Consider the following 19,085-nt stretch of genomic DNA (forward strand, 5'->3'; position numbering starts at 1 on the left):
TAGGGGTGGGGGTAAAGTGGACCTATGATCCTGATCCTGATCCTGATCCTGATCCATATTGATCCTGTTCCAACCAACACCGAATCTTACTCCGTTAATGTTAGTTCAACTAGCATTGACTTGTGTGATGGCAGAAATATTGGCTTAGATGCGGCTGGTCTTCCCGAGATGCCTGAATCGTTACCTGCACAGCCAATAGATGTAGCCCAACCGGCCTCTCCTGAAGATGCAAATTTCAGTTTCACAATTATAAGTCCTGTTGAACTGCTTCCTATGCCGAAAGCAGCTCACACTCGCCAAAAGAGGAAGTCTAAGACAGGTGCAACTGCTATTTTAACCAGTTCACCATACAAGAAGCAGTTGGCTGCAACGAATCGTAGTCAATCCGCGGTATCTGGCAACAGCAGTAAAATAAGTTCATCGAAAAAGCGTTCTATGAAGAAAGCTAAGGTTTCCAGGTCATCAATGCAGCAGAAGGACACAGTCGATGAAAGTGATAACAACGTAGATGCAGAATGCTTTTACTGCAACGAAATGTATTGCAAATCATCCTAGAATGATGGGTGGATCCAGTGCTCCAAATGCATGCGATGGGCGCATGAAGCCTGCTCTGGGTGTAATGAAGAGGATGACAACATTATTTGTGAATTAAGTTTTTAAAAATTGATGGTGAACTGCGATTACTTTCATAACTACTTCGCTTATGATGACAATTTGTAAATAAATTGATTGTGATGTGGAACAAATTGCCTTGTTTACTCAAAACTTACGGTGGTCCACTTTAGCCCACATGTGTGGGGTAAAGTGGACTATTGGGGGTTCTTTTAAATCAAAAAAAAGTTATGTAAGAAAGCAAGCAATCAATAAAAGGGCACTTCAAAAATTAGCGAAATACCTTTGATTTAACTCTCAAAACAAAAAAGTCAAATGTTTTGGTGAAATCAGTGAATTGTAACGATTTAAGACTTAGGTGGTCCGCTTTACCCCACCCTCCCCTACTTTCCATTGAAAAACCTATCCTTTTGAATTGGAACATGACCCCTTAAGGCGACAGACTAGCAATCTGTTTGGTTCTGCCCTCGAAGTTTCGAATTCTGTTCACAACGCTGGAAAAAAATGACGTTTTCATAAGTGTTTCGGGAAAAGTACGATTTTATCTATTTGCATTGAACATTAAGCCCCGTTTTTCGTGGCCGAGTGGTTAAGGCGACAGACTTGAAATCTGTTGGGATCTGCACGCGTAGGTTCGAATCCTGTCGACAACGCTGAAATAAAATTACAATTTATGAGTGATTCGTGAAAAGTGTCAATTTCAATATTTGCATTGAACATTAAGCACAGTTGTCGTGGCCGAGTGGTTAAGGCGACAGATTAGAAATCTGTTGGGCTCTGCCCGCGTAGGTTCGAATCCTGCCGACAACGCTGAAATAAATTACAATTTATGAGTGATTCGGGAAAAGTGCGAATTTATCTATTTTCATTTAACATTAAGTACAGTTGTCGTGGCCGAGTGGTTAAGGCGACAGACTTGAAATCTGTTGGGCTCTGCCCGCGTAGGTTCGAATCCTGCCGACAACGCTCAAATAAAATTACGTTTTCATGAGTGATTCGAGAATAGTGCGATTATATCTATTTGCATTGAACATTAAGTACTGTTGTCGTGGCCGACAGGTTAAGGCGACAGACTAGAAATCTGTTGGGCTCTGCCCGCGTAGCTTCGAATCCTGCCGACAACGCTCAAATAAATTACAATTTATGAGTGATTCGTGAACAGTGCGATTTTATCTATTTGCATTGAACATTAAGCACAGTTGTCGTGGCCGAGTGGTTAAGGCGACAGATTAGAAATTTGTTGGGCTCCACCCGCGTAGGTTCGAATCCTGCCGACAACGCTCAAATAAAATTACAATTTATGAGTGATTCGGAAAAAGTGCGAATTTATCTATTTGCATTTAACATTAAGTACAGTTGTCGTGGCCGAGTGGTTAAGGCGACAGATTAGAAATATGTTGGGCTCTGCCCGCGTAGGTTCGAATCCTGTCGACAACGCTCAAATAAATTACAATTTATGAGTGATTCGTGAATAGTGCGATTTTATCTATTTGCATTGAACATTAAGTACAGTTGTCGTGGCCGAGTGGTTAAGGCGACAGACTAGAAATCTGTTGGGCTCTGCCCGCGTAGGTTCGAATCCTGCCGACAACGCTCAAATAAAATTACAATTTATGAGTGATTCGGGAAAAGTGCGAATTTATCTATTTTCATTTAACATTAAGTACAGTTGTCGTGGCCGAGTGGTTAAGGCGACAGACTCGAAATCTGTTGGGCTCTGCCCGCGTAGGTTCGAATCCTGCCGACAACGCTGAAATAAAATTACAATTCATGAGTGATTCGAGAAAAGAGCGATTTTATCTATTTGCATTGAACATTAAGCACAGTTGTCGTGGCCGAGTGGTTAAAGCGACAGACTAGAAATCTGTTATGCTCTGCCCGCGTAGGTTCGAATCCTGCCGACAACGCTCAAATAAAATTACAATTTATGAGTGATTCGAGAAAAGAACGATTTTATCTATTTGCATTGAACATTAAGTACAGTTGTCGTGGCCGAGTAGTTAAGGTGACAAACTAGAAATCTGTTAGGCTCTGCCCGCGTAGGTTCGAATCCTGCCGACAACGCTGAAATAAATTACAATTTATGAGTGATTCGTGAATAGTGCGATTTTATCTATTTGCATTGAACATTAAGTACAGTTGTCGTGGCCGAGTGGTTAAGGCGACAGACTAGAAATTTGTTGGTCTCTGCCCGCGTAGGTTCGAATCCTGCCGACAACGCTCAAATAAAATTACAATTTATGAGTGATTCGGGAAAAGTGCGATTTTCAGTATTTGCATTGAACATTAAGCAAAGTTGTCGTGGCCGAGTGGTTAAGGCGACAGACTTGAAATCTGTTGGGCTCTGCCCGCGTAGCTTCGAATCCTGTCGACAACGCTGAAATAAAATTACGTTTTCATGAGTGATTCGAAAAAAGAGCGATTTTATCTATTTGCATTGAACATTAAGTACAGTTGTCGTGGCCTAGTGGTTAAGGCGATAGACTAGAAATTTGTTGGAATCTGCCCGCGTAGGTTCGAATCCTGCCGTAAACGCTGAAATAAATTACAATTTATGAGTGATTCGTGAAAAGTGCAACTTTAACTATTTGCATTGAACATTAAGTACAGTTGTCGTGGCCGAGTGGTTAAGGCGACAGACTAGAAATCTGTTGGGCTCCGCCCGCGTAGGTTCGAATCCTGCCGACAACGCTGAAATAAATTACAATTTATGAGTGATTCGTGAATAGTGCAACTTTAACTATTTGCATTGAACATTAAGTACAGTTTTTCGTGGCCGAGTGGTTAAGGCGACAGACTTGAAATCTGTTGGGCTCTGCCCGCGTAGGTTCGAATCCTGCCGACAACGCTGAAATAAATTACAATTTATGAGTGATTCGTGAATAGTGCGATTTTATCTATTTGCATTGAACATTAAGTACAGTTGTCGTGGCCGAGTGGTTAAGGCGACAGACTAGAAATCTGTTGGGCTCTGCCCGCGTAGGTTCGAATCCTGTCGACAACGCTGAAATAAATTACAATTTATGAGTGATTCGGGAAAAGTGCGAATTTATCTATTTGCATTTAACATTAAGTACAGTTGTCGTGGCCGAGTGGTTAAGGCGACAGACTAGAAATCTGTTGGGCTCCGCCCGCGTAGGTTCGAATCCTGCCGACAACGCTGAAATAAATTACAATTTATGAGTGATTCGTGAATAGTGCAACTTTAACTATTTGCATTGAACATTAAGTACAGTTTTTCGTGGCCGAGTGGTTAAGGCGACCGACTTGAAATCTGTTGGGCTCTGCCCGCGTAGGTTCGAATCCTGCCGACAACGCTGAAATAAATTACAATTTATGAGTGATTCGTGAATAGTGCGATTTTATCTATTTGCATTGAACATTAAGTACAGTTGTCGTGGCCGAGTGGTTAAGGCGACAGACTAGAAATCTGTTGGGCTCTTCTCGCGTAGGTTCGAATCCTGCCGACAACGCCCAAATAAAATTACAATTTATGAGTGATTCGGGAAAAGTGCGATTTTCACTATTTGCATTGAACATTAAGTACAGTTGTCGTGGCCGAGTGGTTAAGGCGACAGACTAGAAATCTGTTGGGCTCTGCCCGCGTAGCTTCGAATCCTGCCGACAACGCTCAAATAAATTACAATTTATGAGTGATTCGTGAACAGTGCGATTTTATCTATTTGCATTGAACATTAAGCACAGTTGTCGTGGCCGAGTGGTTAAGGCGACAGATTAGAAATCTGTTGGGCTCCACCCGCGTAGGTTCGAATCCTGCCGACAACGCTCAAATAAAATTACAATTTATGAGTGATTCGGGAAAAGTGCGAATTTATCTATTTGCATTTAACATTAAGTACAGTTGTCGTGGCCGAGTGGTTAAGGCGACAGATTAGAAATATGTTGGGCTCTGCCCGCGTAGGTTCGAATCCTGTCGACAACGCTCAAGTAAATTACAATTTATGAGTGATTCGTGAATAGTGCGATTTTATCTATTTGCATTGAACATTAAGTACAGTTGTCGTGGCCGAGTGGTTAAGGCGACAGACTAGAAATCTGTTGGGCTCTGCCCGCGTAGGTTCGAATCCTGCCGACAACGCTCAAATAAAATTACAATTTATGAGTGATTCGGGAAAAGTGCGATTTTATCTATTTGCATTGAACATTAAGCAAAGTTGTCGTGGCCGAGTGGTTAAGGCGACAGACTCGAAATCTGTTGGGCTCTGCCCGCGTAGGTTCGAATCCTGCCGACAACGCTCAAATAAAATTACAATTTATGAGTAATTCGGGAAAAGTGCGATTTTCACTGTTTGCATTGATCATTAAGCACAATTGTCGTGGTCGAGTGGTTAAGTGGTCACTTCCCAATAGAATGAAACTTTTGTACCGGCAAAACGGCGATTGTGACGTTTTCGCACTCAAAGCGTCATATTAAAAAAATTAAGAAATTTTCCCGTTCAATGTGCATGTGACGCCGATGTGGACTATTTTGTTAATATTTTGGCGATAGCCGGTTCCAGGTCTAGGCTTAGTTGTAAGTTTTGTGTGGGTTTGAATTTTTGGTATTTTGGAATATTTGTCTTAAAATTTTAAGATAAAAACTTGTTGTAAAGTTTAGGCAGTTGTCATAGAAAATTGGTTACATGGATTCTGTCTAAATTAAGACTGTAGGCAGTCAAAACCTAGGTCTCGCTGCAAGCCAAAATTCAGGATAAGTTTATGATGTAGTTTTGCGATGGTAGCTTCTTGATTTAATGTAGGGGAAGGTGGGGTAAAGCCGACCAACTTGGTAAAGTGGCACACCCCTCTTATTTTCTTAATAAAGTTTTTTAAGCGCGCGAATACCACTAAGTTTAGTGAAGCATGACATAACGTGGTTGCACACGCCATTATTCGAGGTTACGTGGAAAAACAGGCAAGAAAAGGCACGGAATTCGTTTTTTGTACTCTCTGATCTATTGAAAGGTATGTCTTGTAACTTAGATTTTATTTTACAAACATAAGGTAGACGTTTGGTTGAATGGTAGAAAGAAGTTTTACTGAATCACGTACGCATTACATAGGGGTGGGGGTAAAGTGGACCTATGATCCTGATCCTGATCCTGATCCTGATCCATATTGATCCTGTTCCAACCAACACCGAATCTTACTCCGTTAATGTTAGTTCAACTAGCATTGACTTGTGTGATGGCAGAAATATTGGCTTAGATGCGGCTGGTCTTCCCGAGATGCCTGAATCGTTACCTGCACAGCCAATAGATGTAGCCCAACCGGCCTCTCCTGAAGATGCAAATTTCAGTTTCACAATTATAAGTCCTGTTGAACTGCTTCCTATGCCGAAAGCAGCTCACACTCGCCAAAAGAGGAAGTCTAAGACAGGTGCAACTGCTATTTTAACCAGTTCACCATACAAGAAGCAGTTGGCTGCAACGAATCGTAGTCAATCCGCGGTATCTGGCAACAGCAGTAAAATAAGTTCATCGAAAAAGCGTTCTATGAAGAAAGCTAAGGTTTCCAGGTCATCAATGCAGCAGAAGGACACAGTCGATGAAAGTGATAACAACGTAGATGCAGAATGCTTTTACTGCAACGAAATGTATTGCAAATCATCCTAGAATGATGGGTGGATCCAGTGCTCCAAATGCATGCGATGGGCGCATGAAGCCTGCTCTGGGTGTAATGAAGAGGATGACAACATTATTTGTGAATTAAGTTTTTAAAAATTGATGGTGAACTGCGATTACTTTCATAACTACTTCGCTTATGATGACAATTTGTAAATAAATTGATTGTGATGTGGAACAAATTGCCTTGTTTACTCAAAACTTACGGTGGTCCACTTTAGCCCACATGTGTGGGGTAAAGTGGACTATTGGGGGTTCTTTTAAATCAAAAAAAAGTTATGTAAGAAAGCAAGCAATCAATAAAAGGGCACTTCAAAAATTAGCGAAATACCTTTGATTTAACTCTCAAAACAAAAAAGTCAAATGTTTTGGTGAAATCAGTGAATTGTAACGATTTAAGACTTAGGTGGTCCGCTTTACCCCACCCTCCCCTACTTTCCATTGAAAAACCTATCCTTTTGAATTGGAACATGACCCCTTAAGGCGACAGACTAGCAATCTGTTTGGCTCTGCCCTCGAAGTTTCGAATTCTGTTCACAACGCTGGAAAAAAATGACGTTTTCATAAGTGTTTCGGGAAAAGTGCGATTTTATCTATTTGCATTGAACATTAAGCCCCGTTTTTCGTGGCCGAGTGGTTAAGGCGACAGACTTGAAATCTGTTGGGATCTGCACGCGTAGGTTCGAATCCTGTCGACAACGCTGAAATAAAATTACAATTTATGAGTGATTCGTGAAAAGTGTCAATTTCAATATTTGCATTGAACATTAAGCACAGTTGTCGTGGCCGAGTGGTTAAGGCGACAGATTAGAAATCTGTTGGGCTCTGCCCGCGTAGGTTCGAATCCTGCCGACAACGCTGAAATAAATTACAATTTATGAGTGATTCGGGAAAAGTGCGAATTTATCTATTTTCATTTAACATTAAGTACAGTTGTCGTGGCCGAGTGGTTAAGGCGACAGACTAGAAATCTGTTGGGCTCTGCCCGCGTAGGTTCGAATGCTGCCGACAACGCTCAAATAAATTACAATTTATGAGTGATTCGTGAAAAGTGCAACTTTAACTATTTGCATTGAACATTAATTACAGTTGTCGTGGCCGAGTGGTTAAGGCGACAGACTAGAAATCTGTTGGGCTCTGCCCGCGTAGGTTCGAATCCTGCCGACAACGCTGAAATAAATTACAATTTATGAGTGATTCGTGAAAAGTGCAACTTTAACTATTTGCATTGAACATTAAGTACAGTTGTCGTGGCCGAGTGGTTAAGGCGACAGACTAGAAATCTGTTGGGCTCTGCCGGCGTAGGTTCGAATCCTGCCGACAACGCTGAAATAAATTACAATTTTTGAGTGATTCGTGAATAGTGCGATTTTATCTATTTGCATTGAACATTAAGTACAGTTGTCGTGGCCGAGTGGTTAAGGCGACCGATTAGAAATCTGTTGGGCTCTGCCCGCGTAGGTTCGAATCCTGCCGACAACGCTCAAATAAAATTACAATTTATGAGTGATTCGGGAAAAGTGCGAATTTATCTATTTGCATTTAACATTAAGTACAGTTGTCGTGGCCGAGTGGTTAAGGCGACAGACTCGAAATCTGTTGGGCTCTGCCCGCGTAGGTTCGAATCCTGCCGACAACGCTGAAATAAATTACAATTCATGAGTGATTCGAGAAAAGAGCGATTTTATCTATTTGCATTGAACATTAAGCACAGTTGTCGTGGCCGAGTGGTTAAGGTGACAAACTAGAAATCTGTTAGGCTCTGCCCGCGTAGGTTCGAATCCTGCCGACAACGCTCAAATAAAATAAAAATTTATGAGTGATTCGGGAAAAGTGCGATTTTCATTATTTGCATTGAACATTAAGCCCCGTTTTTCGTGGCCGAGTGGTTAAGGCGACAGACTTGAAATCTGTTGAGCTCTGCCCGCGTAGGTTCGAATCCTGTCGACAACGCTGAAATAAAATTACGTTTTCATGAGTGATTCGAGAAAAGAGCGATTTTATCTATTTGCTTTGAACATTAAGTACAGTTGTCGTGGCCGAGTGGTTAAGGCGATAGACTAGAAATTTGTTGGGCTCTGCCCGCGTAGGTTCGAATGCTGCCGACAACGCTGAAATAAATTACAATTTATGAGTGATTCGTGAAAAGTGCAACTTTAACTATTTGCATTGAACATTAAGTACAGTTGTCGTGGCCGAGTGGTTAAGGCGACAGACTAGAAATTTGTTGGGCTCTGCCCGCGTAGGTTCGAATCCTGCCGACAACGCTGAAATAAATTACAATTTATGAGTGATTCGGGAAAAGTGCGATTTTATCTATTTGCATTGAACATTAAGCAAAGTTGTCGTGGCCGAGTGGTTAAGGCGACAGACTCGAAATCTGTTGGGCTCTGCCCGCGTAGGTTCGAATCCTGCCGACAACGCTCAAATAAAATTACAATTTATGAGTAATTCGGGAAAAGTGCGATTTTCACTGTTTGCATTGATCATTAAGCACAATTGTCGTGGTCGAGTGGTTAAGTGGTCACTTCCCAATAGAATGAAACTTTTGTACCGTCAAAACGGCGATTGTGACGATTTCGCACTCAAAGCGTCATATTAAAAAAATTAAGAAATTTTCCGATTCAATGTGCATGTGACGCCGATGTGGACTATTTTGTTTATATTTTGGCGATAGCCGGTTCCAGGTCTAGGCTTAGTTGTAAGTTTTGTGTGTGTTTGAATTTTTGGTATTTTGGAATATTTGTCTTAAAATTTTAAGATAAAAACTTGTTGTAAAGTTTAGGCAGTTGTCATAGAAAATTGGTTACATGGATTCTGTCTAAATTAAGACTGTAGGCAGTCATAACTTAGGTCTCGTTGCAAGCCAAAATTCAGGATAAGTTTATGACGTAGTTTTGCGATGGTAGCTTCTTGATTTAATGTAGGGGAAGGTGGGGTAAAGCGGACCAACGGGGTAAAGTGGCACACCCCTCTTATTTTCTTAATAAAGTTTTTTAACCGCGCGGATACCACTAAGTTTAGTGAAGCATGACATAACGTGGTTGCACACGCCATTATTCGAGGTTACGTGGATAAGCAGGCAAGAAAAGGCACGGAATTCGTTTTTTGTACTCTCTGATCTATTGAAAGGTATGTCTTGTAACTTAGATTTTATTTTACAAACATAAGGTAGAAGTTTGGTTGAATGGTAGAAAGGAGTTTTACTGTATCACGTACGCATTACATAGGGGTGGGGGTAAAGTGGACCTAAGATCCTGATCTTGATCCTGATCCATATTGATCCTGTTCCAACCAACACCGAATCTTACTCCGTTAATGTTAGTTCAACTAGCATTGACTTGTGTGATGGCAGAAATATTGGTTTAGATGCGGCTGGTCTTCCCGAGATGCCTGAATCGTTACCTGCACAGCCAATAGATGTAGCCCAACCGTCCTCTCCTGAAGATGCAAATTTCAGTTTCACAATTATAAGTCCTGTTGAACTGCTTCCTATGCCGAAAGCAGCTCACACTCGCCAAAAGAGGAAGTCTAAGACAGGTGCAACTGCTATTTTAACCAGTTCACCATACAAGAAGCAGTTGGCTGCAACGAATCGTAGCCAATCCGCGGTATCTGGCAACAGCAGTAAAATAAGTTCATCGAAAAAGCGTTCTATGAAGAAAGCTAAGGTTTCCAGGTCATCAATGCAGCAGAAGGACACAGTCGATGAAAGTGATAACAACGTAGATTCAGAATGCTTTTACTGCAACGAAATGTATTCCAAATCATCCTAGAATGATGGGTGGATCCAGTGCTCCAAATGAATGCGATGGGCGCATGAAGCCTGCTCTGGGTGTAATGAAGAGTATGACAACTTTATTTATGAATTAATTTTTTAAAAATTGATGATGAACTGCGATTACTTTCATAACTACTTCGCTTATGATGACAATTTGTAAATAAATTGATTGTGATGTGGAACAAATTGCCTTGTTTACTCAAAACTTACGGTGGTCCACTTTACCCCACATGTGTGGGGTAAAGTGGACTATTGGAAGTGCTTTTAAATCAAAAAAAAGTTATGTAAGAAAGCAAGCAATCAATAAAAGGGCACTTCAAAAATTAGCGAAATACCTTTGAGTTAACTCTCAAAAAAACAAGTCAAATGTTTTGGTGAAATCAGTGAATTGTAACGATTTAAGACTTAGGTGGTCCACTTTACCTAACCCTCCCCTACATTCCATTGAAAAGCCTATCCCTTTGAATTGGGACATGATCTCTTAAGGCGACAGACTAGCAATCTGTTTGGCTCTGCCCTCGTAGGTTCGAATTCTGTTCACAACGCTGGAATAAAATAACGTTTTCATAAGTGTTTCGGGAAAAGTGCGATTTTATCTATTTGCATTGAACATTAAGCCCCGTTTTTCGTGGCCGAGTGGTTAAGGCGACAGACTTGAAATCTGTTGGGATCTGCCCTCGTAGGTTCGAATCCTGTCGACAACGCTGAAATAAATTACAATTTATGAGTTATTCGTGAATAGTGCCACTTTCACTATTTGCATTGAACATTAAGTACAGTTGTCGTGGCCGAGTGGTTAAGGCGACAGACTTGAAATCTGTTGGGCTCTGCCCGCGTAGGTTCGAATCCTGCCGACAACGCTGAAATGAAATTACGTTTTCATAAGTGATTCGGGAAAAGTTCTATTTTTTTTCTTTGCATTGAACATTAAGCAAAGTTGTCGTGGCCGAGTGGTTAAGGCGACAGACTTGAAATCTGTTGGGCTCTGCCCGCGTAGGTTCGAATCCTGCCGATAACGCTGAAATAAAATTACGCTTTCATGAGTGATTCGAGAAAAGAGCGATTTTATCTATTTGCATTGAACATTAAGCACAGTTGTCTTGGTCGAGTGGTTAAAGCGACAGACTAGAAATCTGTTGGGCTCTGCCCGCGTAGGTTCGAATCCTGCCGACAACGCTGAAATGAAATCACGTTTTCATATGTGATTCGGGAAAAGTGCGATTTTATTTCTTTGCATTGAACATTAAGCAAAGTTGTCGTGGCCGAGTGGTTAAGGCGACAGACTAGAAATCTGTTGGGCTCTGCCCGCGTAGGTTCGAATCCTGCCGATAACGCTCAAATAAAATTACGTTTTATGATTCATTCGGGAAAAGTGCGAGTTTCACTATTTGCATTGAACATTAAGCACAGTTGTCGTGGCCGAGCGGTTAAGGCGACAGACTTGAAATCTGTTGAGCTCTGCCCGCGTAGGTTCGAATCCTGCCGACAACGCTGACAGAAAGTTACGTTTCCATGAGTGATTTGGGAGAATTGCGAGTTTCTTTATTTCTATTGAACATTAAGCACAGTTGTTGTTGCCGCGTTGTTAAGGCGAAAGACTGGATATCTGTTGGGCTTTGACAAATTCGGGTTTCAGTAATTCTGTATTGTACAGTGTACACCTATGCTAGTTAACCTTATATCAGGTATAGTATATATTTAGATCCGCGATACTGAACAACTATGTTTCGTTGTTATATGGCGACAAACTGGAATTATTTTGCCTTTATTACTTTGCTTTATTTTTCTTCAAGGTAGCCTACTAACCTATTTTCATAACCTAGTTACATAACCTACTTTGTGAAACTTGTTATTGATAGAATAATTGTTAATTGAACACTACTTACCTGCTTGTCTATGGGCTTCGTTCTTACTGAAACGTTTCCAAAATCCAAATGTACTTGAGGCAATTTCGCTTTTGGTGTTTCAGTGTGTTTTATAGTATCTTGGTACGCGGCGATTTTACATCAAATACCCAACCGCCTCGGTCTAACAGTAATCCTAAGCTGGAAAGCCACGTTTCGTCTTCGATTCTGTGCTGTGTTATACCCTGCATGTTTTTTCAATCTTTTTTCGCATTCTTATACTTTTGTCCACTAATGTTTGTGAACAATACATGTATTTTTATTAAATTTTATGTGTTTAGGCAGAGCGTAATTTTATCACAGAATAAATTGAATCAAGTTTTCGTTTACAGCGAAACTCACTGCGCATAATACTATCTTTCGTTTTCTTATTTCTTTTATTTTCAGGGAACACCTTTTAGTTGCTTAAAGTTTGCTCAGCAAAAAGTTAATGCGATATTAAACTAATTACCACAGCTTATATTTTCAAGTCACTTATAACTCATTAAACTTGCACTGAAGCAGATTTTTCCAACTGAAACCGCACGCTTGTCATAAGTTCACTGAACAATATAAGTACGATTTATGGAAAGATCATTTAAGCAAGATTAAGATATCAACTCATTAAGTGGCATTTTCTTGTTTAAAACAGTGGTTCACAACTGCAGGTCTGCGTAAACTTTTTGCCAGTTCGCAAAGTATCTTACTTTCTGCCAAGCTAGTATTAATATGGACTCATAAGCATTGCAAAGTTGTTACTCCCTGAAAAACTCATTTCACGGCTGTCAGATTCACAGCAGTAAAACTGGCGTATCTCGCCTTTGTTGATACCGCAAACGCAACAACAACTTTGGTTAACAAAAATGTGACACATATATGTTGTATTAACTACGATCTTTTGTTGCCGGTCAGTAAACATTTTTTTTAATCTGTACCGGTCCTCCGGTGTAGAAAGGTTGGAAACCACTGGTTTAAAAGAATAACGATTTCAAATAGCATCATTTTACAAACACCTCCACTTGCTTTTGATGATAAAGATTCATTCATCTTTATTAATTTTAAATATTGTCTCAAGTGATATTTTAGAGTCCATTACAGGGAGAATGTTCAATGAAATGAAGGTTTTGCATATTCTTTTTATACACCTTTGACAACAACAACAACAAACAATTCACCATTAAAAGAATTATTAACGTGGATTTTCTGGGAAATCTGCAGGCTCACTTCACATTGAAGAATTGTTGCCTACTTTTGGCGGAATGACGTCATAACCAAGCTTCCTTCCAAGAACTAGATATTTGCTCTTGACATGATCCAGACGCAAGTAGGTTCCCTATTATCATAATTAGAAATATTATGTAATCACTTTTATAAAAGTATTGTTAATAAAGCAATTTTGTGGACATGGGAACGGATACTAAAAGCTTACTACACTCGTCTGAGGTGTGTCCGAGTTACAATTAAACCACTTACTCGTAAATGACGGACACCGCCATTGCTTTTGTAAGCGTCTCTGGCGTGCACCATTCTTCTGTTATTGAAAATTATCATATCTCCAGCGGAAAGTTTAAATTTGTACTAGAAATTGGAAGAATATTCACAAATGCCCCGAACAATGCATGGTTAATAAAGTGGGGCACATACCATAGAATAGAGTGTGTAATAAGTCTAGTGGTCGTAATGTGTCGACACCTGTAATTCTTTTCTCCGTATTATCTCCATCATTTTGTTATGGGCTTTATAATATCTTTCCACATCTCTCTCACGAACTTGCAATGTTGAATGTGTTCCTGGCTGCCATACACAGCCGACTACCTTCAGAGATAAGTATCTGTTATCGCACGAGTCTTAATCCATGACCAATTTATTACCGTAAGTTCTCAGCATATGTTACCTTTCCAAAATAGTCCAAAGTAATGTGAGGTTTCTGGTGCTCCAAGTACACTGGTTCGATGCTGGTCGGATTATATTCCACTTGGCACCAAGTTGCCGGAACCTCAACAAATGTTTGAAAATCTTCCAGCGATTCTTTTCGCATAATTTCCACTGCCTCAAACATATCAACCATGGTGGAGTCTCCGCCGGTAACAACTGAATCAAATCTTAAAATCAAAAGCATTTATAAACCTATTTTTGTTTTCATTCGGTAATTCCGATGCTTTATAAAATTTGATAATTTCCAATGATGATAAATCATCTTACAAGCCTCAATAATGTTTTCTTGGTCTAAAGTTATGCGAAACTATATCTTTAGCTTTTACGAACCTGAATGCATGCAAAAGCAGTAATCCAGGAGCTGTTTCATAAGTGGGTTGGTCTTGATGTAGCGGAAGCGCTATTGGGAAATAAGAGCCGTTGTCAACTCCAGTGTCCATCACATTCCAAACCTTGTTTTCAAAATTTAAATGTCAAGAATCTTTGTTCGCAACATTTTTTGTCAATGCGTTTTGTGGTCATGTGCGAGCATGTTGACTTTGCATTATAAACAATAGACATCTTACCGATCCGAAACTGGTCTCTTCCAGTGTAGCAATTTTGCTGGCAACCTGATGAAGAAAAAGAACTTGTAAGTTATCTGTGTTTTTCAGTAAAATTTGATCAATCCGACAACTTGTTTCTACTGTAATAAATAACGTTGAATGGTAAAAGAATCTTTTAGGTAAGGCGTTTAGTGTCAGTCTAGAATCTAGACTCTAAATTATCGAACCTCTTTAATGCTCTTTTCCTCTCTCGGAACATTCTTTAAGAGACACATTCCTTCCTCTATAACATGCTTAAGCCACCTGTGTTTCAAGCTTATAGTTGATACTGTCGTTAGTCAAAACCACTGCAGAACAATGCAGACTAAATTTGCAAGGAACTATCGTTTGATGCTTTCACGTAGAAGAATGATGATACCGTCTATCACTTACTTGAAAGTTCCTCGATCAGAATCTTCTAGAATTTCTTCGAAATCTACTTCAGGTGGAACCTTCTCCCTTCCGCTCCTCAAATGTTTGCTAATGACGTCACGTTCATTGACCTTGCACTCCAAACACGCGTCACAATAGCACTTTTGTCTCAACCAATCGGCGTCATGCTCAGTTACATGATTTTGAAAGAGCTCTTTCTCGAATATTACGTGAAGTTTGCGTCCTAAATCGGTGACATAATTTTCGTTAGATTTCATAGGTTGCCAAAACCAATATTATATGGCGATTGTGATAGTTAATTGTAATAAGCTATATAATTGGCATTTTAATAAGCGATTGTGTGTTCTCCAGTTAGATGAAATGTAATATTTAGACAGCTGTGTTATACTTTATTAATCCTGTTATTCAAACATTGTATCCCTAAACCGACATATTGACCTAGTTTATGAGTATTTTCAAGTAGCGTCGCATTTTAGAGTGTATGAAGTTGGATGGTGCTTGTGGTAAAAAGCCTCGGTGATGTAGAATATATTACATTTTTTGTTATGATTGTAAAAAAGCGATCTTTACGTAGCACGATGAAAATGACATGTTTTTCGCTGATTGGCTGTTATATAGCGATATAAAAACTTTGGCTTGATTCAAACATGAGTCTTTTCTCTTTTGCCCTTCTGGCTTATTCATTATTCAATTCAGCTCTATTCGGATTAGAAAATGGATATGAAATTGTTTCTGATGTGACTACCACTATATTTTGGTTAATATAACAATTTAGACTTTATGAATGTTGCGCTGACTTAAAGAAACGAATCAGAGCATATGCAACAGAGTCAAAGATAAAATAGTCAAGGAGTTCTAAAAGAAAGACTGAAGCCTTTGGCTTTAGGGCTTGGGCCAAATTAAAACAATCACATCGCCATCCCCACAATCAAAAGAACAAAATTTTCTAAAAGCTTACAGGCAACAGACCAACAAACATAACATACCTTCATCGGTAATCTTCACTTCGTCATAGGCCAAGTCCGGGGAAAACGAAGGAATGTCAATTTTGTAATCAAATGTCACAGTTGGTTTGCATCTGACGCATTTGCAGTGGAATCGAATCCATTTTGCGTGAAACCTGCAAAAAATTATTCTTTTACAACCAGGCTGTATCCCATCGGAGGTAAAAATAGCAATGACTGTAATAGACAGTGTAATGAACATTAGTGGTACATAACAAGGGCGGTAACCATTTTTTCCATTTCTACTATTGTTTTAAAAGTTTTTGATCGTTTGGGCAATAGTACCGTATTCAATATAATTGAATGGTTTATCATTAAAATTTCTCGGAATATTTTTCAGCTTACAAAAACAGGATTATACCGGCGTTGGAATTAAGATCCGGATTCATGTCGAAAAGAGCTATTGTTAAATCACAGAAATGAAAACACTGGTTACGTCGTCCATCGTTACCATAAACGTTACCATAAACCATCGTTACCCATAAACGCATTTTCTATGTCTGTGATTTTCCATTACCATTATTGTCATTACCGCCACTTTTTAGCGCACCATCCGGTCTTCCAGCACATTTTGTTTATTTAATGCATTTGTTAAAATTTCAGCACAAACCTGCTGATATGATCGTCACTCCAACGTATTTCCAGAATATTCTTTTCATGCAAGATTTGGAAATTCTTTATCGACATATTACAGGTAAACCTTCCTTCACTGTATGACTAATTATGTCTGCAACATTTCATAGTCAGTGAAAAATGCTTAAGTCTGTTTACTAAAAAAACGAAGGCAATATATTATTCTCTAAACCAGCGTGTTCCAACTGCAGGCCAAGTCCTTTTGTTTGGATTGCAAACATTTGTATGAGAGAAACAGAATTTGTGTGAGGGAAACAAAATTTGTATGAGAGAATAAAGAGGAAACGTGATCTGGTTTTTAGAATCTGGTAAGCATACATTGGTAATCAAGTTCCGACACCAAATGAAAGATAAAGTGGACACTGGCTATCATAAATTATTCCCTCAAACATGATAATTGTTTATTTACGATCAAGAACTCGTAGCATAGCCCAGTGCGTTTCAACCATCTTTCAGTAATGGCTGCTAACATTTTGTAGAGGCCCACTAATCTAAATGACTAAACTTATGCTCAAAATATCGTTTAGTCATCTATCACAAACGATTCAATTCAAAACCAATCTTCTTCAAACAATGTGTTTACACTAGCCTTTAGGTTCACAATTACCCCACCTCAGAATAACAGAATATCCCAGTAACCACTAAGTTAAATACGTGGAACCTGTTCTTTGATAATCCATGGAGAAAATAAACTAATCATTGAATCAGAAGTATGGTTTGCGATATCTGTGCGTAATATTAAACCTTGAGTTTTCTTCTTCATGTAAGGCAGCTTTATCATTGCCTAAGACATCCAATGCAAGTCTGGTAACATCGGCAAAAAACAATTTTCAGATATTTAAAATATGCTACACTTTCTGTGAAAGCACAATTCATGGGGACCTGCTGATAAAACAATGTCCCATGCCAATGAAACGTTTTTCCAATGTCAATATGACAAAGCCCCAAGTTGAAAAGGGAAAATCCAAATGAATTCTTTCTCATTAAAACACTTTTACCTCAAGCAATAAATTAAAAAACTGCTCCACACATCGTTCATTTAGCGACCTGTTTTCGTACAACAAGGCTTTGTATCTGTGTTGACTGTTTCATGCTTAATTTGTTGGACTTGATTGATTTGAAATATTTATGGTACATCACATGCTGCGTCGTTGTGTAACGCGTCCGGTATTGCCGTTTTCCGTGACTAATTACTGTTATTGGTTTTCATGCGCTTCCTTTCTCCAAAAAGAAGCTCCTTTATCTCACTATTTATTGCCATTATGTTGATTCAATTTTAACCCTGCCCAAAACATGTTAGGTATTTCGTTATATAAATAAATATGTCTGCGCTCATTGTCCTGGTTGCAATCTTTTGTTAAAGCAAAAAAGTTCCAACAATTCTCATCAGGCCACCAACTGCATCCTTTCTCTTTACTTTATTAATGTCCAATCCACGCACTAAACATGCAATGCAACTATGTTTTGCAGTTATTGCGGCATACAAAGCAGCGAAGTTAACCTGATGATGAAACTCATGCAAGTTCTTCGCGCACAGTGTGACTTTAATCATGTCATGACATCAGCTGTTCGTTTGCCCTGTAGCGTCATACGTTTTGTTCCGCTTGAGCAAACATCTTTGGCCTTTTGTCCTTTATGTGCAAACAATTGTGGAGCTATTGTTAAGTTCACTTTGTTATATTAGACCAGTGACAATTGCCGCCACAGATTCTCAGGTTTGCCGCGAATCTTTTTGGAATTTTGGAAAAGAACTGTATAAATATTTGAAATAAGGCATGCAGACAAGCATATGCGACTTAACCCTATTTTCACTAGGTGTGGCCTCCCCTGCACACAGTCACAGCAAAAAGTGGCGTACAGTTGCATTGTTTGCTGTAGAAACTTGAAATTTGGTGACTTTTCCTAAAAAATGTTCAGCTATCTGTCCATGTTTGTTTTATAAAGTTGGATTTTGTAATTTTTAAGATTTTGTCATATTTTCATAATTTTGCTCCCTCTCCGCATTGAAGCGTATCGTTTTCGTTTACTCGTTTACGCACCACTAACTCGACTAACTATTCTCTTGCGTTCTCTTTACGCGGTCAGCTGGCTTTCCGCACAGCGGGGGCGCGGCTTAACAAGAAAAAATTCTAGAAATGTATCTCTTTTACCAATACTTAACTTACACTAACTTCACTTTCTTTAGTTTTACAATTATGATGTATACAGGAAGCCAGATGTGTTTGCTACTAACCTGTAAAACTCCGATCAGTTTACAACGTATAGTTTTCGAGTAATTAACGATTGAAAATGTGTGTGCAGTGTCGGCCACACCTAGTTAAAATCGTAAAGTCGCGAGCCCGGTCTGGATTAAAAGCGTTCTAACTGCTTCAATATCTGATAAATAAGCACATGTGACGATGAAACCAATTATGGCATTGCCGATGGAGTAGGGTAATTGCCACGTCATAATAGGGCTGCTATGTTAGAATTAAACGTGTACCTTTCATCCTGTTAATTCTGCACACCGCCCGGTTGGTGTAGTGGTATTATCCTGCGGCGAGGGAGACCTGGCCTCGATTCCCGGTCGATTAAATCAACACAGTGTTGTCAATGGCCCGCCACCGCTGCAACATTATCTTTGAGACTGTGGTTCC

General features: G+C 39.6%; 1 protein-coding gene and 24 non-coding genes across 27 annotated transcripts; 24 read left to right on the plus strand and 1 right to left on the minus strand.

The window, feature by feature from the left end:
* Positions 1-1,340: 1,340 nt before the first annotated feature.
* On the plus strand, positions 1,341-1,422 carry Trnas-aga (transfer RNA serine (anticodon AGA)). Its single transcript has one exon. It is a non-coding gene; the product is annotated as a tRNA-Ser (tRNA).
* A 74-nt stretch (positions 1,423-1,496) lies between these two features.
* Positions 1,497-1,578, plus strand: Trnas-uga (transfer RNA serine (anticodon UGA)). The gene has a single exon. It is a non-coding gene; the product is annotated as a tRNA-Ser (tRNA).
* A 545-nt stretch (positions 1,579-2,123) lies between these two features.
* Trnas-aga (transfer RNA serine (anticodon AGA)) lies at positions 2,124-2,205 on the plus strand. The gene has a single exon. It is a non-coding gene; the product is annotated as a tRNA-Ser (tRNA).
* Positions 2,206-2,280: 75 nt separating this feature from the next.
* Trnas-cga (transfer RNA serine (anticodon CGA)) lies at positions 2,281-2,362 on the plus strand. Its single transcript has one exon. It is a non-coding gene; the product is annotated as a tRNA-Ser (tRNA).
* A 388-nt stretch (positions 2,363-2,750) lies between these two features.
* Positions 2,751-2,832, plus strand: Trnas-aga (transfer RNA serine (anticodon AGA)). Its single transcript has one exon. It is a non-coding gene; the product is annotated as a tRNA-Ser (tRNA).
* Positions 2,833-2,907: 75 nt separating this feature from the next.
* Positions 2,908-2,989, plus strand: Trnas-uga (transfer RNA serine (anticodon UGA)). Its single transcript has one exon. It is a non-coding gene; the product is annotated as a tRNA-Ser (tRNA).
* A 232-nt stretch (positions 2,990-3,221) lies between these two features.
* Trnas-aga (transfer RNA serine (anticodon AGA)) lies at positions 3,222-3,303 on the plus strand. The gene has a single exon. It is a non-coding gene; the product is annotated as a tRNA-Ser (tRNA).
* A 74-nt stretch (positions 3,304-3,377) lies between these two features.
* Trnas-uga (transfer RNA serine (anticodon UGA)) lies at positions 3,378-3,460 on the plus strand. The gene has a single exon. It is a non-coding gene; the product is annotated as a tRNA-Ser (tRNA).
* Positions 3,461-3,534: 74 nt separating this feature from the next.
* Positions 3,535-3,616, plus strand: Trnas-aga (transfer RNA serine (anticodon AGA)). The gene has a single exon. It is a non-coding gene; the product is annotated as a tRNA-Ser (tRNA).
* Positions 3,617-3,690: 74 nt separating this feature from the next.
* Positions 3,691-3,772, plus strand: Trnas-aga (transfer RNA serine (anticodon AGA)). Its single transcript has one exon. It is a non-coding gene; the product is annotated as a tRNA-Ser (tRNA).
* Positions 3,773-4,316: 544 nt separating this feature from the next.
* Trnas-aga (transfer RNA serine (anticodon AGA)) lies at positions 4,317-4,398 on the plus strand. Its single transcript has one exon. It is a non-coding gene; the product is annotated as a tRNA-Ser (tRNA).
* A 231-nt stretch (positions 4,399-4,629) lies between these two features.
* Positions 4,630-4,711, plus strand: Trnas-aga (transfer RNA serine (anticodon AGA)). Its single transcript has one exon. It is a non-coding gene; the product is annotated as a tRNA-Ser (tRNA).
* A 75-nt stretch (positions 4,712-4,786) lies between these two features.
* On the plus strand, positions 4,787-4,868 carry Trnas-cga (transfer RNA serine (anticodon CGA)). Its single transcript has one exon. It is a non-coding gene; the product is annotated as a tRNA-Ser (tRNA).
* A 2,144-nt stretch (positions 4,869-7,012) lies between these two features.
* On the plus strand, positions 7,013-7,094 carry Trnas-aga (transfer RNA serine (anticodon AGA)). The gene has a single exon. It is a non-coding gene; the product is annotated as a tRNA-Ser (tRNA).
* A 74-nt stretch (positions 7,095-7,168) lies between these two features.
* On the plus strand, positions 7,169-7,250 carry Trnas-aga (transfer RNA serine (anticodon AGA)). Its single transcript has one exon. It is a non-coding gene; the product is annotated as a tRNA-Ser (tRNA).
* A 74-nt stretch (positions 7,251-7,324) lies between these two features.
* Trnas-aga (transfer RNA serine (anticodon AGA)) lies at positions 7,325-7,406 on the plus strand. The gene has a single exon. It is a non-coding gene; the product is annotated as a tRNA-Ser (tRNA).
* A 74-nt stretch (positions 7,407-7,480) lies between these two features.
* Positions 7,481-7,562, plus strand: Trnas-aga (transfer RNA serine (anticodon AGA)). The gene has a single exon. It is a non-coding gene; the product is annotated as a tRNA-Ser (tRNA).
* A 231-nt stretch (positions 7,563-7,793) lies between these two features.
* On the plus strand, positions 7,794-7,875 carry Trnas-cga (transfer RNA serine (anticodon CGA)). Its single transcript has one exon. It is a non-coding gene; the product is annotated as a tRNA-Ser (tRNA).
* A 546-nt stretch (positions 7,876-8,421) lies between these two features.
* Trnas-aga (transfer RNA serine (anticodon AGA)) lies at positions 8,422-8,503 on the plus strand. The gene has a single exon. It is a non-coding gene; the product is annotated as a tRNA-Ser (tRNA).
* A 74-nt stretch (positions 8,504-8,577) lies between these two features.
* Trnas-cga (transfer RNA serine (anticodon CGA)) lies at positions 8,578-8,659 on the plus strand. The gene has a single exon. It is a non-coding gene; the product is annotated as a tRNA-Ser (tRNA).
* A 2,136-nt stretch (positions 8,660-10,795) lies between these two features.
* On the plus strand, positions 10,796-10,877 carry Trnas-uga (transfer RNA serine (anticodon UGA)). The gene has a single exon. It is a non-coding gene; the product is annotated as a tRNA-Ser (tRNA).
* Positions 10,878-10,953: 76 nt separating this feature from the next.
* Positions 10,954-11,035, plus strand: Trnas-uga (transfer RNA serine (anticodon UGA)). The gene has a single exon. It is a non-coding gene; the product is annotated as a tRNA-Ser (tRNA).
* A 234-nt stretch (positions 11,036-11,269) lies between these two features.
* Positions 11,270-11,351, plus strand: Trnas-aga (transfer RNA serine (anticodon AGA)). Its single transcript has one exon. It is a non-coding gene; the product is annotated as a tRNA-Ser (tRNA).
* A 75-nt stretch (positions 11,352-11,426) lies between these two features.
* Trnas-uga (transfer RNA serine (anticodon UGA)) lies at positions 11,427-11,508 on the plus strand. The gene has a single exon. It is a non-coding gene; the product is annotated as a tRNA-Ser (tRNA).
* A 1,498-nt stretch (positions 11,509-13,006) lies between these two features.
* Positions 13,007-19,082, minus strand: LOC143446120 (gamma-butyrobetaine dioxygenase-like). 3 transcript variants are annotated; one of them, XM_076945617.1, is made up of 12 exons: positions 18,932-19,082; positions 17,951-18,825; positions 16,427-16,543; positions 15,799-15,932; positions 14,813-15,035; positions 14,608-14,683; positions 14,402-14,446; positions 14,166-14,287; positions 13,795-14,002; positions 13,593-13,715; positions 13,374-13,478; positions 13,007-13,233 (listed from the first exon to the last, which is right to left on the minus strand). In XM_076945617.1, the coding sequence occupies exons 3-12, from the start codon at positions 16,501-16,503 to the stop codon at positions 13,126-13,128; spliced, it is 1,221 nt and encodes a 406-aa protein (XP_076801732.1). In that variant the 5' UTR covers positions 16,504-16,543; positions 17,951-18,825; positions 18,932-19,082; the 3' UTR covers positions 13,007-13,125. The 3 variants fall into 3 exon arrangements, with proteins under 3 accessions (XP_076801732.1, XP_076801731.1, XP_076801733.1); XM_076945616.1 differs by having other exon boundaries at positions 17,951-18,080; positions 18,932-19,080; XM_076945618.1 differs by lacking the exon at positions 17,951-18,825.
* Between the last annotated feature and the right edge of the window lie 3 nt (positions 19,083-19,085).

Source organism: Clavelina lepadiformis, chromosome 2, assembly GCF_947623445.1.
Source record: "Clavelina lepadiformis chromosome 2, kaClaLepa1.1, whole genome shotgun sequence".
Lineage (NCBI taxonomy): Eukaryota > Metazoa > Chordata > Ascidiacea > Aplousobranchia > Clavelinidae > Clavelina > Clavelina lepadiformis.

Bases quoted from the DNA above. Each gene is read 5' to 3' on its own strand.
- LOC143446120 (XM_076945618.1), bottom strand. From the start codon at position 16,503: ATGTCGATAAAGAATTTCCAAATCTTGCATGAAAAGAATATTCTGGAA. The intron at 14,684-14,812 runs GTAAGTGATAGA...CTTGAAACACAG, and splicing joins TCTGATCGAGGAACTTTCAA to GTGGCTTAAGCATGTTATAG. The intron at 14,003-14,165 runs GTTCGTAAAAGC...TTTGATTTTAAG, and splicing joins CTGCTTTTGCATGCATTCAG to ATTTGATTCAGTTGTTACCG.